At 43.3% G+C, this 18143-nt stretch overlaps 1 protein-coding gene and 2 long non-coding RNA genes across 3 annotated transcripts; 2 read left to right on the forward strand and 1 right to left on the reverse strand.

Annotated features, from left to right (window-relative positions):
* Positions 1-497: 497 nt before the first annotated feature.
* LOC115536836 (uncharacterized) lies at positions 498-1654 on the forward strand. The gene is made up of 5 exons (XR_003974721.1): positions 498-545; positions 758-851; positions 945-1083; positions 1264-1444; positions 1566-1654. It is a non-coding gene; the product is annotated as an uncharacterized LOC115536836 (long non-coding RNA).
* Positions 1655-4154: 2500 nt separating this feature from the next.
* LOC115537466 (uncharacterized) lies at positions 4155-4735 on the reverse strand. The gene is made up of 2 exons (XR_003974806.1): positions 4407-4735; positions 4155-4273 (listed from the first exon to the last, which is right to left on the reverse strand). It is a non-coding gene; the product is annotated as an uncharacterized LOC115537466 (long non-coding RNA).
* A 3547-nt stretch (positions 4736-8282) lies between these two features.
* zgc:112982 (BCLAF1 and THRAP3 family member 3) lies at positions 8283-18072 on the forward strand. Its single transcript, XM_030348919.1, has 11 exons — positions 8283-8564; positions 9032-9075; positions 9294-9950; positions 10680-11930; positions 14624-14793; positions 14894-15023; positions 15545-15602; positions 16090-16226; positions 16570-16687; positions 16883-17001; positions 17367-18072. The coding sequence occupies exons 2-10, from the start codon at positions 9041-9043 to the stop codon at positions 16976-16978; spliced, it is 2652 nt and encodes an 883-aa protein (XP_030204779.1). The 5' UTR covers positions 8283-8564; positions 9032-9040; the 3' UTR covers positions 16979-17001; positions 17367-18072.
* The last annotated feature ends 71 nt before the right edge of the window (positions 18073-18143 follow it).

Here is an 18143-nt window from a genome sequence, read left to right on the forward strand (position 1 = left end):
CGACGACGACGTAGTATCGCTGGTAGGTACCTAAAGTTTTATCACAGAAATGTCATCTATAGGCCTTGTGGATGAGTTAAATTAAAATCGTTGAAAAACTAAACTTCATTATGATTTAAAGGATCCTCAGTTAAGTCAATGTAAGAAGAACACAGGTCTTAATGGAACTGGAAAAGCAAGGTATTGGTGCAGTGATGTACAAATATTCACCGTATGAAAGTGCTTCTTAACATCAGTGAATTATTGTAATGTGATGAAGCCTAATGTTGTCTGTCATATTGTACACCATGGGGTCGCCAACTGGCCTGCTTTGCCTGGCCTGTCAGATCATTTTGACTTTTTGCTTTCTGTCAACTTATTAAGCATATTAACAAGATTAGATTTGAGCATTCATCTCCTGTTCTGCCTGCATTGTCTACTCGCTCAGGCTCATCCCCCCTTCTCTGTTGTACAGTCTTGATGTAACCCTTAACTCTATGTATGTACATCTTCTTTTTGTCATAGGATCATGTCAGCTGAACTCAATTAATGAAACCAGGAATGAAGTAAGATCCACTAATGCAATAAACTGTCTGCACTTAATGTTCTACCTACAATTAAAGTTTTTATTTCCTACAGTACAGTATAGGGATAGATCATACAGCAATATATTCCTGTAATCTATCAGCTGTAAGCTTTGTATCCTCTAACTGGCTTCTGTATTTGCCCAGGTGTATGTGAGTCAGTTTTGTTTTTTTAATGGAATTTTTTTTTTCAGTGCCATCACCCATCTTGTGAGCTGTTGAGGGAGAACAACCACAGGCTGCAGAGGGAAAATGATTCTCTCAAGGCAAAAATAGCAACATTGAAATGTAATGCAATTGTTTAAAACTTTGTTTTTTTTTACACAAGGGTTTTTCTGTTTTACATGTTAGCTAAAAGGCTATTATGAATCCTTTGCTCAGTGCTGCCAGACGTTTTGCAGAAGATGGAGGAGTTTCTTCGCTCAGCACCAAGACCAACGACAACACCAATACCAACACCAAGACCAAGACAAAGACCAGAACCAACCCTATCACCAGCACAGAGGCCCTGGGCCACTCTGTAAGAATCGGTTTGACTTTATTTGTATAGGTTAAGTTACTTAGTTTCAGTTGCACTGTTTTTCTAAATGCATCAGCCGTACACTCGGTTAATCTAAATGCATATATATCATTGAGGTAAGACACTAGTCTGCTGTATGTTGAAGTAGATTTGTGGTAATGTTATCTACTTGCATTAAAGGTCATTCCAAAAGGACTTGTGGAGCGCTGCTCCTTCCAAAGCCCCAAGAAGTTCATAAATGATCTACATGGGATGTATACCAGGGAATATATGGCAGGCCATTCAGTGACTGGCCAGTCATCCAGCAGCTGCACAGAAGGAAAACCTGGCCTAGCCAAACAGGACCTTGTTGAAATAACAAGTAGGTATATAGAAATGAGAAAAGATGTTGGTTGAGTGATACCCTCATTCTCATGCTCATCTTTCGTGTATGTGTTTGTGTGTGTGTGTGTGTGTGTGTGTGTGTGTGTGTATTCCCACAGATGCTGCAAAGTTGAAGTTCACCTGCGTAACTGATACGAACATAAAAGCATTTATACAACAAAAGCTGAACAATGCTGCCAAATTTCAGAAACAATAAATTATCAACTGTTTAAAGAAAGTTAAACTTTTGTTCTATTTTTTTTGTATTTTAGCAGTCTGTAGAAAACACTGTGTTAATGGTGGTTGTAAGCCTAATTTATGTGCAGTGAATTATTGTTACAGCACTATGGTTAAAAATGGCAACAACAAAAATGATGCAGTTGAAAATATCCACTAGGTAAGGTACAATGACATAGTTAAAAGAAAAACAAAATGCTGCATAATGCAGTTATTGTAATGCAGTATATATAGTACTATGGTATCGTTATTGTAGTATTCTATAGCAAAATAAAAGTATAATAAAAGTTCTGTAATTTGCTTCAGTAGATTGTAGTTTATGTAATAAACTGTAGTAGTATATAATGTAGTATACTGTAGTAATAGAACTGCAGTTTTCTGTAGTATACTATAGTTTACTGTAGTAGTATATATGTGGTATACTGTAGTAATAAAACTGCAGTTTTCTGTAGTATACTATAGTTTACTGTAGTAAAACTACTATAGAAAGGTTCAAAAACAGTACAATATTTACTATAGTATATGTAGGGTGTACTGTAGTTTATTTACTATAGTAAACTAGAGAATTTTCTGTAGTATACTATAGTTTACTGTAGTAAAACTACTATAGTAAGGTCAAAAACACTACAATATTTACTATAGTATATATAGGCTATACTATAGTTTATTTACTATAGTAAACTATAGAATTTTTTCATGTGGGATAGAGTGACGCGCTAAAGCACAGCCAGATATGGCGCGTAATGGAGATTCAAAAGCGCTCTTCGTATATAACCAAGAGACGCTTTTACACTCCCTTAGCCTACACACACTGGCGGTTTCTTTTTGATGTCCTAACTAATTTCAATTAGACCACAACGGAATTGTCATGTCTGACAATGGAAGGACAAGGAATTGGACGGGGTCAATTAGGGGGGGGGGGGGGGGGGGGTCTTGGGTAGAGGTGTTGATGCGTTGTCTCTACAACAGAGACAATAACGCAGCGATATGAGACGTTCTCACTGGAGAGACGGTGATATTCGCAAGCTGCTGACCATCATGGGAGAGAAGGTGATGCAGTTGCATTTAACAAAGACGTTGAAAGATGGTACAACTACGAGAAAGACGCAGAAGAACGTTCCTTGGGTGCCAAGCCGCGATCGAACCGGCTTGGCAGTGTAAAAGGGCCTAAGGAGAGATCGCGGATAGGTCCATCCTATGCACCGACATTTTTTTTACAATGCAACAAAATATTTAAAGAACATTTGCATATCGAGCAAATCTCGATATGCACGAATAATATAACAGTATATTAGTCAGTCATTTGTAATAGGTTAAACAGGGATTTGATAACGTTTTTGATTTAAGGAGCACCCACAATTGTTCTGGCCCATCCACAACTGGAATTCTGGCGCCGTGCCTGGTACCTGGTCTTCCTCGTCCTCCACCGCAGGTGTTCTCCATTGCGCCGATTAGAGTGACGCAATGGACGCTCTTTGGCTCCGACTGGTGGATATCGGCGGTATACGTCATCCACCACCTCTCCCTCGAGGGTTTGGGACCGGGTTGCGCGCGCGTGCGTGTGTGTGCGTGTGTCAGTTATAGTGCCACCCCTTTGTACAGCTGACAGCAATTAACAATAAATAATATTATTTTAAGCAATAAATGTGCCTCCTGCGTGAGCTGTGAAGAGCTGAATAGGGGCGGCCTACGCTACTGTATTTTGTTATATTTCATAAAATGGGCTTTGTTTCAAGCAGTTAAATGTCAACAGAAGTTATCTCCAGTTCAGAATGTTCTAAGTTAGGCAGAGGGTCTAACTTCACACTGTTCTTCATGAAGATACAGACATTGTGATTTACAGTCTCTCCTGATTACAGGTATATAGAAACAGAGAAGGACAATTACTCAGAAAAAAACTCTCTCAAAAGTGTCTTGTGTGGTCTTGTGTTTTGGCCTTTCCACTGTGTCTTAGTACAGGAAAGGTTAGTAATACATGGCTTCCTGTGTCTCACCTCCTCCACGGTATCTGGCCTTCCTCCTTGTCCACACACTTTTCTGGAGGCCCTCTTTCTTGTGGAGAAGAGAACAGAGAGATGAAGAAGTAAAAGGAGAAGTTAAGGAATGGAAAATGAGAGGGAGAGAGCTAATATCTCACCTCATCCAGAGTAAGACGATGAGTAAGGTAGCCAGTAATACAACAATTGTTCTCACTGCTACTGTTGTTGTCCATGATGATGATGATGATGTCACTGAAACATAGTAATACGATTTCAAACACTGATAGCCAACTGCAGGTCAATGTTTAACTGTGGGTCTGTGACTGTGTGAAAGGTGTTTATTTTATACTGTTACCGTTAATGAATAAAAAGGGGGGAATTGTGGCGTCCAATTGCATTATGAGCATGGCAGTAATAGTTTCCTCCAAGATCAGATGTGAAATTAGTGATGGTGTATTTCTGTCCTAATTCTTCCACTAAGTCTTCATGCTCCTTGAACCAGGTGTACTCAGCTGCTGGGTTGGCATCACTGCTGCAGCTCAGAGTCACTGAACTGCCCTCCTCTATTCCACCAGAGGGACTTGAATACACAGATGTGTGTATGGGTCCATCTGAAGACACAAAGAAACAGGTGAATACAGCTTTTAATTGTTTTTTCATGACAGTATTAATAATAACAAAAGTCAAGTGGATTAATGTTGACACAGTTAAGCTCATTTGATTGTGTATTGTTTTTTAACTCACATTTGACATTGATAGAGATGGGACCTTCACCAGAGAGACTCACGGTCACTGAGGGGGTCTTTGGAGCGTCTGTTAACAGTTACATTTCATTAATTATATAAAACACCAGCAGTTTGGTCCATTCATAATACATATGCATGTAGTTATTTTCCCTAAAAGGTCTATTACACCTGGTATCATGTCAGTGTACTGTAGAGTAGACTTACACACTAAAGGAGAGTGGAGATCGTATCCTTCTACAGCACATGACTAGTTGCCTGCAAACCGAGGTTGGACCCAGTAGGTCACTCCCTGATGTACATTCTGTCCAATCTTGAACCAGATGTAGGGAGGGACACCAGCCCCAAGGCAAAACAAGGAGTTTTGCCTTGCCACCGGTCCCTACCACCAGATCAGCATGTTCAGCACCACACTGATCTGCTGTTATGGTTCGGTCGTGTGCTTGCTCTCTTGGGTGAAAGGTTAACAAATAAACTAAAATACCCTTTAACATTCCCTTTTTTGTATTCATTTCTTGCCTTGTAAACACATTCAAATCAGGTTACAATTCCAGACTTCTTCTTTTTACGTTGGCCAAGTAAATAGTGAATGGCACTTCAAACTGTCTGCCTTAAACAAGTCTTCAACTTACCCCCTGGATAATACTTTATTTGGTTAGCTTCTTCCATTGTGAATGCCTAGGCCGCTCAAATAGGAATGATGAGGCTCAATGATAAATTAAAACTCCCCTGGTTGGCTGTTGATGAAGGGCTTGACCAACTTCAGCCATGCTGAACCGTAAAACAGACAGTAAGCGACGTGCAGCAGCATGACATAAAACAGACGGTAAGCTCAGTAAAGTAGCATGAAACAGATAGTAAACAAAGCAAAGAAGTATGTCATAAAACAGACAGTAAGCTACGTACAGTAGCATGACACAAAACAGACAGTAAGCTAAGGCATTTTGAAAACCTCCGCCCTACATTTCCACTGACTTGCTGTCACTAAGTTTAAATCTGCTAAAACTGGACGTCATTTAAATAGCTACAGTTCACTGCCCACAGAATATGTTTAGTGAAACACAACTTATAGCAATTTGGGTTTGTTCTTTGACTCAGACAGACATTATGAATATGTTACTGTTTACACCACTCACTGCTAGGGTTCCAAGGTCTTGGTGAGAGATACTAAATGTCTTTTGAGACATACTTTTACATGTTTCTCATATTATCAACAAGGTTAATGTATCCAGGCAAATGGAAACACTTTTATCAATATACATTTTTCATGAATTGATATTGTAGCTAATGGGCAGTGCATCAAACAAGTTACAGTTTTTCTCAGTCGCTTTGGTACATTTCTCAGATGTACAAAACTAACTGTTCACTCTTTACATCATTGTGTCACTTGTGCACATCAAAAAAGCAGTTTCTCTGCTCTTTCCTACATTATCAATTGCTTATGTCATGTTGATCAAAATGTATTGGAATGGGTCTCTATTGAATAGTCTCGCCCCCATAGCATTTAGGTATTAGTTCATTGCATAAGTCTTTACATGCAATATGGTTGAACAAGTTGTCATAATATTAGATCAAGCATATTTCTATAATTTTCCATTAGACTTTTTTTCTAAATCTGTCCTGAATTGGTAAATTGCTCCCAGGTTAATCTTGACTTTCTCTAAAGAAGGAAAATGTATGAAGTGTTAGATCAACCAAACGATCAACCAGTTTACTGAAATAGCTCAAAGGTGCATCTCCTGAACCATGAACTGGCAAGTATATATATAGCTGGAGCACAACGCAATGTTAAAATGTCTGACAATGGGAGGACAAGGAATTGGACGGGGTCAACAGCCAGAGAGAAGAGGAAGAGGAGTGAGTGAAATTTGCGGCCCAACAGACAGGGACATCAGGAGGTGTAGGAAGACTGCACTGTAATTCCTACACGTTTATGCACAGTTTACCCTAAGGAGATTGTCCTATGTTCATAGTTCTAGAATGACATGGTCTGTTACAGTAGCAAATTACAGTACAAACAGTCAAAGCGTAAATGTGAATCTTGTCCAGTTTCTTGCAATCCATCTACTACTTACAATAAGGTGTAACTTACAATTTACAATAATTGTCTTCAAAACTTCAGCCATATTTTACATCAGAGCATCCCTCCAGAGTACAGTGTTATATTGACAACATGACTAAGTGATTTGACTGTCTTATCCGCACACAATGACACAAGGACGTGTCATTGTGATGGCACTGACTATTCATTGACGCAGAAATTTACTTTTGAGAGAGGTGACCTTAGGATTTCGAGCAAGAGACTGGCTTTTGCAGGTAATCCATGGTGTTTTGCTATTTGTACGAATTGTTTTTTAGAAATGCATTTAGTGTTTTTTGCAATGTTGAGGATGATTCGAGAAATCTACCAAAGCGTCTGAGAATAAATGTAACAACAGGTTGTAGGTATGCAGGGAGGTTAAGGTTAGTGATGGATTCAATGATTATTTTCCTTGATTCAGTTCGTCGTTCGTTCAGCTCCTCCCTCGTTCTCATTCTCAAACGATCGTGGAAGTCGGTCATCAATCAACATTACAACTTTAACCAAACACAGCGGGATGGGGGGGGTGTAGTTGATTAGTGGATGTTTAAAATATCAGCAAGATAAGAGACTTGATTTAGCAATGATGGTGGGGGTCCCGGGTGGAGAACGAACCATGAAAGAACGAGACAGATTGACGAGACATCCAAATGTTTGATTAATCTGGCATGACACAGAAAGCACAAAGGCAGCAAGCATTTACCATTTCACTGATATTGAATCTTATTATCGTACGCTCGCTCACTAAGCATCTTCCCTCTGCACCACTCACAGTCAGTGAACGAACAGCGAGTCAGCGACTAGTGGTCTGGGACGAGTCGAGTCTGAGAACGAACGAGACGAACGAGAGAAGAATCAGTTCAGTTCGTTCTTGTTAAAGATTTGTTTATTCGAACTGATTCGGTCTCGACTGACCCATCACTAGTTAAGGTCGTCTTAGGTAGGCCTAGTTGGTAATAGACCACAGGTCTGGAGCCGGGAACATCAAGGGATGTTAAAAAGCACTAAAAAAAAATAGTTGAGGGTGCATAAAAATCAACACAATCCAATTTTAGGAAAAGCACTGCAGTAAAATTAATGAACGAAAAATGAACCTACTCTGAAGGAGGTGGATGTAGGTTTCGAGGAGGCAGTTTATCACCTAACACCACTATCCTCCACGTTCTTTAGTTTGGAGGACGGTTTCTCTGCTCCGGGGAGCAGACACATATTCTTTCAGGGGGTTTCATGATCCAACATTGTACAAGCGAAATAAACTGTTTATGTGTTCATTATTTCTGTGCTTCCGCCTTGTGTTTTATAGTAGGATTAACAGAATTCAAGAAAATCATGGGAAATTGCATTATTTTGCGTATTTTGTGTGTGTGCGGGAGTGCTTGCGTGTGAGTGTGTGCTGAATTTTGTTTATTTTAATTAGTAATGCTCAAATGAAATACATAATTAATAAGAATGTTATTTTCATGTCTAACTGAGATGATACAATTATTCAAGTCAACAATTTACGATCATACGATTCTTAAACATTCAACATTATCATTTATTTATGTAGGCCTATAAGTTTTGTAGCCTACTTCTTTGTGTCCAACAGCCATCAAATTAACTGTTGTAAATGTTCAAACACAGTATAGCAGTAAAATAAGACAGACAACCTTTAATAAAATATACACAGCATTTATTAAGTTCTATGTATAACATTAAGCATGATCATCAATCCCTTGTAACAAACGGAAAGATACTTTCACAGCGCAACACAGGTTGCCTCCACAAGGTCCCGCCTCTTTAGTCCTAATAGCCAATAGTGTTGGAGCAGGTTAGCCATCCGTTCTCTGGACAGGAGGCCACGGAGAACATCGTCAACGTGCCATTAGAGGATATCACATATATGGGACATCAAAATAAACTCTACTCGATGCGAATTTTTCGCTGTATTATTCGATGAGGATCATTTACTTAACTATTTGAATATCCTAGCCGTTTGTGTGTGTGTGCCTGTGTGAGTGTGCATGCGTGATTGCCTGTATTTCGTTTGTGCTTCAAGCTAGCTGAGGAGCTAGCCAACGTACAGAAACTTGGAGACGGGTAAGTGAAAGCAGCGGGCATCGCCTTAATCAGTGGTACTTTTTTCACAACAAAGTGTACACATAAAGCAATGGGGCTACCCGGTAGTGGTACCGACATAAATAACAGCAGGTACCGTCCTTATGAATGCAAAACGTGATGGTGTAGTGGCCTCTCTGTAATCCCCAACAGCTATTGCTACTATCACATTAGCCACCACTAGGAAAGAGTAGACACACACACACACACACACACACACACACACACACACACACACACACACACACACACACACACACACACACACACACACACACACACACACACACACACACACACACTCTTCTAGTTGCTAATGGTAGCAAAAGTTGGGCTAGGTTGAAGAACAAGTGGTAACTAATGTTGAGTTTGGTTGAGAAATGACCGCACATTAATCCATTATACAGCTTGTAAAATGTAACTTTTTGCCTGATCTCATTTCTTTAAAGGTGGAGGAAATGTCAAATCCGAGATCCCAATCACCACATTACAGGTGAACATAGTGTTAATTACAAGACATTTCATAACCATTTTATTAAGTCATTCTAAATTTCTATACTGTAGAAATGTGGAATAGATTTATACAAAGGTAAAATAATAAGGAGTTTGTTGATGTGACTTCCCTCTGTGAATAGAAGGTTGAACTGATATGTTGAAACTAAAGCTAAAAAGCATACTAATTTGCCCTCTCGTGGTCACATCCCCATCCAGATCAAACCCCCGGCAGCATGAAGACCCATCCCGGAAGTTTCCGTGGGATGAGCCGGACTTTGATCCCCAGGAGCTGGTGGCCCGCCTGGACAACCGGTCCTATCGCAGAGGGCAGCGGTCCAGAGACGACACAGGAGATCGCTGGGGATGCTTCGAAAAGGAGGACGGCAAAGCTTTCCGTGGGAATCAGCGTCTCTCGGGTCCAGACGAGCTGGGCCATAGGACGCCTCCACCGCTGCTCTTCCCAGATGAGCAAAGCCACGGCGAGCGCAGGAGGCTGTCACCAAAACAGCCCCACCAAAGGCACGACGGCCGGGTGAAGGCAGGCCGAGGGAGGGAAGACTTCAGGGGCCACGGCGATCCCGGGGGTAGGTCCCGCGACTCGCCCGACTGGATGGCCAGGGAGAGGTTGCCATCTTCTCTGTCCCGTTCACGAGAGCCCTCCTTGGGCCGGAGGAGAGATGGGCCGCATAGGAGCCAGGAGAGACCCCTAGACCACAGCCCGGACCACAGGGCCCCTGACAGGCAAGGAAGAGGAGAGGAAAGGAGGGATAAGAGCGCTTCACACATGGAGAGGCATAGAGAGGACTCTTGTCGGGACAGAAGCCCCATTTCAAATCCACACAGGAGGGACATGGAGGGCCACGTGCATCCTGGGTAAATTTTTGTTGCGTGCCAAACTTGCTGAAATATGTAAAACAAGAGGACCATGGTTCAAGGAGTTCCTGCTTTTATTATGTTCCAGAAGAGAAAACATCCCTCGACTCCTCTTTTTCTGTTCTTTGCATGCCTTAATAACACACATTTAAGTATTGACATGTGTAGATGTATAACCAGAATTGACTTTGTTTTTGGTATCGGATACCAAATAATCCGTAGTGGGTAGTTTTTCCAACACCTTTACATTTAGTTTATCTAATCCCTATACATTTAGTTTAAGTGTAAATGTAAAGGTATTTGACTTAAGGTGTGGTAGGTTTAGTATAGGTTGACGCAGGTAAAATTTGGACTATATCAATTTGAGGACCAGTAATGGGTTTGTGGATCTTAGTCAGATTAACCAGATTTATCGAATCATTTTTTTCTATGCATTTTGTTATACTTTGACTGCTTACTGACCTTTGTTCATTAATTTAACTCTGATTGTTAGCAATGAATCAAGTATTATATCGTAATCAAAATGGCCGATATGTAAATACTTTCATAGTAATTCCTCAATTCATTGGTACATAGTTTCCGTATATATTATTAATTTTGTAATTTACGATCTTTATAGGTCAATATTCCCAAACCACGGGAGGTTGCGTCAGTGCAGTCACTTGCTAAAGCGATGTCTGTCCAGTGTATCCCTGTTGAACAATCTCACCTGCTCTTATGTCAACACAGGTACGGGAAAGAGGAGGAGCTTAGGGATCGACCCAGAGATGGGTACAGAGAGGCGCTGGGGGATGTCCGCGCATTGACACCCCTCGTGGTCGAACACGGTCACGGCATCGCAAACAACCGGGAACCCCCGGCTTGGGATATGACCGACAGGGGCCATCAAGATGTGGAACGCCACAGCCGGCCCCGACAGATGGGGTTCACGCCGGACCGCGATAGGAGTTCGAACAACTGGTCTGAGCCCTGGGAGGAGAGCAGAGAAACACCCTTTCAAGATGGGAGAAGAGAACCAGGCCGTGAATCGAGAAGAGGCCTCATGGGGAATAACAGAGCCAACCAACCTGGGAAGTTTTCTCAACAGAAAGGCCATGCTCACTTCAGAGGCGGCCCCCCAGCATCAAGGGGCAGGATTGACGTTGGCCGAAGAGGGGGTTATCATGATGAAGAGTTGGCTGCTAGCCCAATACGAAACGCCCCTCTCTCGCCGAAATTCCCCCGTGGATGTCAAGACTTTCCCCAAGAACTTCAAGACTTTCCCCGGGAACACGCAGACTTTCGCCAGGGACGTCATGTATTTGACCAGGAACACCCAGCGCTTCCGTCTGAACCCTCAGACTTTATCCGGGGACGCCCAGAGATTCCTAGACAGGGTAGTCCACAGTTCCCCAGGAAGGGACTTCAAGAATTCCACAAACAGGGACTTCAAGAGTCCCCCAGACAAGGAAGTCCACAGTTCCCCAGACAGGGACATCAAGACTTCCCTAGGAAGGGACTTCAAGAGTTTCCCAGGAAGGATAGTCCAGACTTCCCCAGACAGGGACATCAAGACTTCCCCAGACAGGGACATCAAGACTTCCCAAGACGGGGACATCAAGACTTCCCAAGACGGGGACATCAAGATTTCCCCAGACGGGGACATCAAGACTTCCCCAGACGGGGACAGGGATGGAAACCGTTCCCTTTGGGCCACAAAGAGTTTAACCAGAGACGCCAAGGGCAGGCGTTCCGGGACCAAAGGGAGGACAATAGTCATGGAGAGCCAGGACAGGAAAACCCTCGGTCGGGAAAGGATTTTAAACCCCATATGGGGAGAAGCAGCATGTCAGGAGAAATGTCTGGACCCCTGGACCCTGTCGGGCCTAGTCAGCGGGAACACAGATGGAAGAATCAACAGGAATCCAGTGAGGTGATGGTGGTGTCGGAGGAGACCCTGACAATAAAAGTGGACATGAACCGTCCCGCGAGCAAAAACAGGTATAGTATTCTCAAACTTTGAGGGTGAAGGGTGAAAGTTCACGTTTTCTCTAGAATAACTATTTAAAATCGACCAGGACGATTGACTAGAGTACCAGCCAGCAGAGCGGATTGAATGGATGTAGTGGAGGAAGGTGCGTGGTTAAGCGAATGTGTGAAGACCAATGGCGACAGCAACTCCTCTATGACACCAGATCCAATAAGAGAATGCAATGATCCTTAAGGATGATGGATGTGCTCTCTTTTGATGCTTCTGGATCTGGCCCCTCAGTGCTTCAAGTCCCAACTACACCCTTTGCTGTATTGTGCAATAACTCAAAGACACAGGAACCAACGGAGAACATGCCTTCAAATGGAAAACTATTCAAGGTCGATAAAATAAAAAATAATGTTGTCCACCGGGGAGGAGTTTTTGGTGACAGAATATTGTAAAACCTAAAAAGGATGAACATCTGTGTTTGTCTTAAATCTGAGGTGCATTGGAACACGTTGGAACATCATGAAAACCGATTCAGACCCACAGAGCTCATTGATCATCCATCTCATCAGCAAGTATTTGTTATAAAGAAGAATGGAAGCGTTACATTTATTTAGTAGACAAAGATGCATAACTGCACTATCACAACGGAAATGATTCACCGGAGTGGAAGGGATCAACAGTAACAGAAAACGTGAGGCGCTGGTATAAACTTAGACTCTTCATGAGTCTAAGTTTGGAGAACTGATAAAAGGTGACTCTGGAGGACGGTGGAGCGCCGAGCACAAATCTGCAACAAGCAAAGGAAAAAGAAATGATACCATTGTGCTTCCTCCCAAAGTGTATTTTTCAAAAAATTGAAGAAACCAAGAGGTTACCAACCCGGAAGAGAGTTTTCTGTCACATCTTCTGTGCAGATGAGAGCGGATGGAAGGCTTTGGGCGTCATCACCTACAAAATATGATGATACATCTTAGGCAAGAGATACTTCAATTCTTCACACTGATTGGTCGTCCATCAGCCAACCAGCTCACGCCCACCAGACACCAGTGACTTCCTCTTAATTCCTTTTTAAATATATTTGTTTTTTTAAGTCAGCATTGACCTCACTATTAAGCTTCGTAGAGATTTGCCCATTTAAGAGTTTATGGATCAAGCGGCCAACAAACTAACAGATAATAAGTTTGAGATGACGAAGTAGAATGAACATTGATGCTAACAAATCCTTTTGATGACTCAGAAGATCGCAATAAAGGTTATATTTCGACATCTACAAGCATGGTGTGATTGGAGGAGGCGCAGGTCTTCTGGACAAAATAATTTCTCCATATGAACTTCACAGTATTAAGTGTTCTCATCTGGTTCAGATGTTTTGTGTGTTTTGTCTGAAGAATTTTCCAGACAGCAGAAGATGTGACAAGCCTCATGTTCACCACGAGAATAAAACTAAGAAGACAATTTCAGCCCTCCATGTTGTGGGTTGAACCTGGATTGTATCGTCGTCCATGTGTTACTTGGCAGAAGGGGCAATAGGAAACCTCCTACCTACATCCATTCCCCGGGAATCTTAACGGGATGGAAGATGGATGAAGTACTTTAATCAACATTGGACATTTTTTGTACCATTCCACCAAGATTCCTCCAGCTTTGTCGACATTACAATAAGGGAATACATCTCGCCTACATCACTGATAAAAATCAGTGATGTAAACCAACCGACAGTTGCAACGGCAACATCTGAATTTGTGTGAAAGTGGTGAATTTCAAACGTCATCCTTCTTGATTGATACTCAGAATTTAGTCTTGGTTGATGTTTCTCTGTGGAAGGACCCACGGGTGCTGCTCGCCCAACAGGAGGTACTTCTGTTGGGCGAGCAGCCAAACAGTAGTCGCCTCCCCTTCAAAGCTCTCATACTGGACCAGAAATGGGAAGGAATGCAACATCACCCCTTATCGCACGATGGAGAAGGCAGGGGCTTCATCTGGAACACCTGTGGTGGTTACCTGGACAGAGCAACTGCAGATCGAAATCTCCCTGGAAACAACAAAAGCTGCGCTCAAATCGGCAGCCATGAAGCACCGGAGAACCACACTTCGTAAAACACATGAGGCCAAAGGGCTCTGGTGAACGGAGGACTTCTGTCGATTTAATGTCTGGGAAGAGGTAAAGAAAGATGAAGACAAGGAAGGCATTCAGTTGCCGAATTGCTAGATGATTTCGTAAAAGACGGAGAGCAGCACGAAAAAACTGAACTTTCACTCCCACCCGTACCAACTGCATCCCTTCCTGTCTCTTTCACATTTAATGCACACATAACACAATTAGCATGCTATACGTTTATGTTCTGTATAATGCACATCACATTTTGAGGGTTTGAGGTAGAATGTTGTTTTTGTCACTCTGTGCCTCTAAAACGTGCCTTCCAAGGTAAGTTTGTTTGGTAAGGTAAAGAAATGTATTGAATTGTTGTATTTAAAGTTAAATTTCAGTATCACTATCTTTATTATTGTTAAATCGTACCGCCTGTCTTGGATGACATGAAGACGATATTAATTTCTATCGTTCTTATTGATAGCAACGGTTGGTTGGTTGGTTGATTTACAGTATTTAAACGTCCATCCAAATAAAATCTGTCATTTATGTCGCTCTGTAATCTTTTCATAGCAGTCCCTTCTGTCCCCTTTTGCTAAAGCCCATCTCTCTCTCCCCCCACAGTGCTCTATGCTACTCGTCCGACCGACAGCTGTCTCTGGACCTGGTCAACGTGGGCCGCCAGCGGCTCGACTTCCTGCCCATGATGGAGCATTCTGGAACCTTCAGGGAGAACGCGGCCATCTCGGGAACGTTTGCCCAGGAAGTGATCACGTTGGTGCACCAGGTCAAAGGTCAGCCTGGAGGAACTCACCGTTTTATTTATTCATTTCAGAAAACGTGATAAATGCTTGCGGGAGACGCTCACCTCCTGTTTAATTCTGCGTATTACAGAGCAGTACTTCAGGGGGAACACCATCTCGTTGAGCCAGCGGTTCTCGGCGCCCCAAGATGGTGGTCCCTCATCGTCCACCGGGCAGGAGGAGGAGGTGGTGGCGGAGGACCGGCGGCCCACGCTCAACAAGTAGGTCCGGTTGTTCCTCCATCAAACACAAGCAGGGGTTTGATGGGAGCTGGCTGTTGGCATCAACTTCAGGGTATTGGTCCACTATTCTCTGAAAAATATTTTACCAATTTTTAGTTATTTATCCCCAAAAGAATTCTGACGCGATTTACATCGAATATAAAGTGGAGTGACGGGTAGTGCTTAGGCATCTCGTTAAAGTTTTCCTTCTTGACTATCCCTAGTAGGAGGGATCCACCACTGCGATCGTTACCAGGAGATATTTCTTGGCCTTTCGGGTCAAGGCTGTTACTGTGTTTAAGGGCTATACAATTATAAATGTATGTGACTACTGGTAGACTGCAGGGACAGGAATTGGAACCCAACCCATAACTGATCGGTTAAACGTCAAGCACACTGACCACCAGACTGTCCCTGTTGTTTGCTAATTTACCCCTCAAAGTTTTCGTTCAATGATTGTAATGATGGTAAATATAATAGTGTGTGTGGGATGTGCTGCTAACCCCACTGCTTTTGCGCAGGCGCTTCTCCATGACGATGAACAACTTCCCCGTCCACGAGCCTGTGTCTACTGTGCAGGTATGAACCGCTCTTCTCTCCTCTCCTCTCTAACCTTTTGGTTGTAGTGAAACACCCTGTACGCTAGGCTATAAAGTCAATGTTCACAAATAGATTTTGGTGTGCACTTGAGGTATCCCCGGACTTCAGCGTGCATGCGCCTGCCATTTCCAAAGATGATAGGGGCTTATTGCCATTGTTTCCATTCGTGGCAGACCTACCTGCACGCTAGATTCTCTCCGGCAGAATCAGTACCAGGAAGTCATTTCCACATTATATTGTTAACAGAGGTTGTAGTGAATCCAGGAGAGACGGTTACGGTGTTTCGATTCACCCAGACCGGCATTGTCCTTTAAATGACACCAAACAGTGGTGGATAAAGGTACCAGTAAACAGCCAAATGATGGAGACATATTGAAGGACCATAGATCCTAGGAACATAGAATGGCGTCCCTGGGCCAGCAGTGAGTGCCGAGGGTGATGGTGACGGTGTGAGGTGCCCCTACAGCCAGAGCCCCCGGAGCCCCTGAGAGACCCTGATGACCTGAGGAACAACCTGGAGCGCCGTCGGCAGGAGAGGACGGAGGGCGTGAAGATCACCATCGCTGGAGGGAGCCGGCCCCTCGGGGCCCCGGGGCCCGCCAGGTAACGGCAGTGTTGTCATTCAGGCCTCCTCGTTTGGTTGTACAAGATGAACTGCAGGATGCGACTGTGCCGTCATGGCGCTTCTGTTACAAGATGGAGGCTGTTTGGTGTTATTTGGTGTTATTGTTCTCTCACAACCTGAGACTACGCGCCCAATCCCATTTCTACCCCCTTCCCTTACCCCTCCCCCGTGTTTTGAATGGGGAAGGGGAAGGGGTAAGGGGTAGAAATGGGATTGGGCTTACCCCTTCCCCTTACCCCTTCAAAACAAGGGGGAGGGGGAAGGGGTAAGGGGTAGAAATGGGATTGGGCCTACATTCCGATTTTCTTCCTTTGTTTCCAGTGAGCCGGCGGCCATGTTTGCAGAGTACGGCGGGTTTGGAGAGCAGGAAGAGGCGGGGAGGTTCCCCAGCTGGCCTGAGAGACTGTCCTATAAACCGCAGGGCGCCAGGAACCCCAGGGTGAGAGACCTTATCTTGTGTTATTGATTTGCTAATCTTTGACCCCAGTACGAAATGTTCCAGCAAGGCAGAAATGTGTGTTTTGAGGAGAGAGACGTGCACAGAGAGATCTCCAATTCCCAACACCATGTCAACGTTTCACCATCGGCTGAGTGAACTTGAAGCTTACAGGCGATCCTCCTTCTCCTCCCCTAGTTTCAGAGGAGAGGCCGGGGTGTTTGGAGGCAGAACGTCAACCCCCCTGGCCGGAACGGTCACCTCGGCAACCGCCTTGGGCCGCCCCATCAGTAGAAACCATGGCAACCGCAAAGCTGGTAAGCGTGGGCTTTCAGTATAATTATGGGCTGAAATTAATATTTATGACCCAATCGGATCCTAGTTTGAATATGTTAAAGTATTTTTAAGATTTTCTTTATAGGTTTTTGTACGTTCCTTATACTTCATTCTCTTGTTTCCACATAACCATTTTCTAGCTCTCTGTCAGTCTGTCTGTCCGTCTGCATTCTCTGATATCTGCGTGGACTGATATCCTCTCGAGCCCTCAATTCATCTGTCCATATAATAGGGTCTAACCTGTATATCTGTCTTTCTAAAGCCCAGACAATATTTAACCGTGGTACTTTATCTCTCTTGCTCCTCCCGCCTCCTCCTCTCCTCCCTCCCTGCTCCTCCTCTTTAGGCTCTCGTTTCAGACAGGAGAACTGCCAGCTCGGTTCTTTTCCAAAACGCTGCTGATTGGCGTGGAATGGCTGGTTCTTTTTAAAGCTCACTAATGCCGATGGAATGCTCTGAATACACAATACTGTGAAGACTCTCTGAGAGCATGAAGACGGCGTCCAGGTCAAAGTCTGTCAGCGATGTAGGATGTTAGTGTGGCTGCTGTAAGTATGAACATGGGCTGATCTGATGGTTTTCCTATGATCTGTGTGATGCACACATTTCACTATGTTTTTCATTCTTCACTTTTCATTTGTCTTTGTGTTTGACTCGTCGTGTCTTGCTTTCTTTCCTTTTGAGTGGCCATGCCAGATTGGTTCGGGGCACAGCCAAATATATTCAGTGCTACATAGTCGCGTGCCATTTCAGTTGAATACCTGTCCTTCATTTCAACCTCCTCATTTTGTCCTCAGAAATGATTCAACGCCACGCCCCTCGTGTTGAAATACTGCTTTTGAGGGTGCTTCTAATTGCTTGATGTTTAAGTGTTCCGTATGATCAGAATTAAGGTTTATATATTTTTTGTTAATTAACAAGCCGTTTGGACAAATCAATTGACGCTCTCTGTATAAGAAATTGCTTGACTGATTAAGTGAATCTTCCTGGTGTATATATAAAACTTTTAATTTGTTTAAAAAAATAAATTGTTGTTTTGTTGACTTAATGCAGCACGGCTGGTATGTTGTCTATTCCTAGACAGATTGACTGGAAAGTAGCAACATGAAACAAACTTCTGTGA

This window comes from Gadus morhua, chromosome 23 (assembly GCF_902167405.1).
Source record: "Gadus morhua chromosome 23, gadMor3.0, whole genome shotgun sequence".
Taxonomy (NCBI): domain Eukaryota; kingdom Metazoa; phylum Chordata; class Actinopteri; order Gadiformes; family Gadidae; genus Gadus; species Gadus morhua.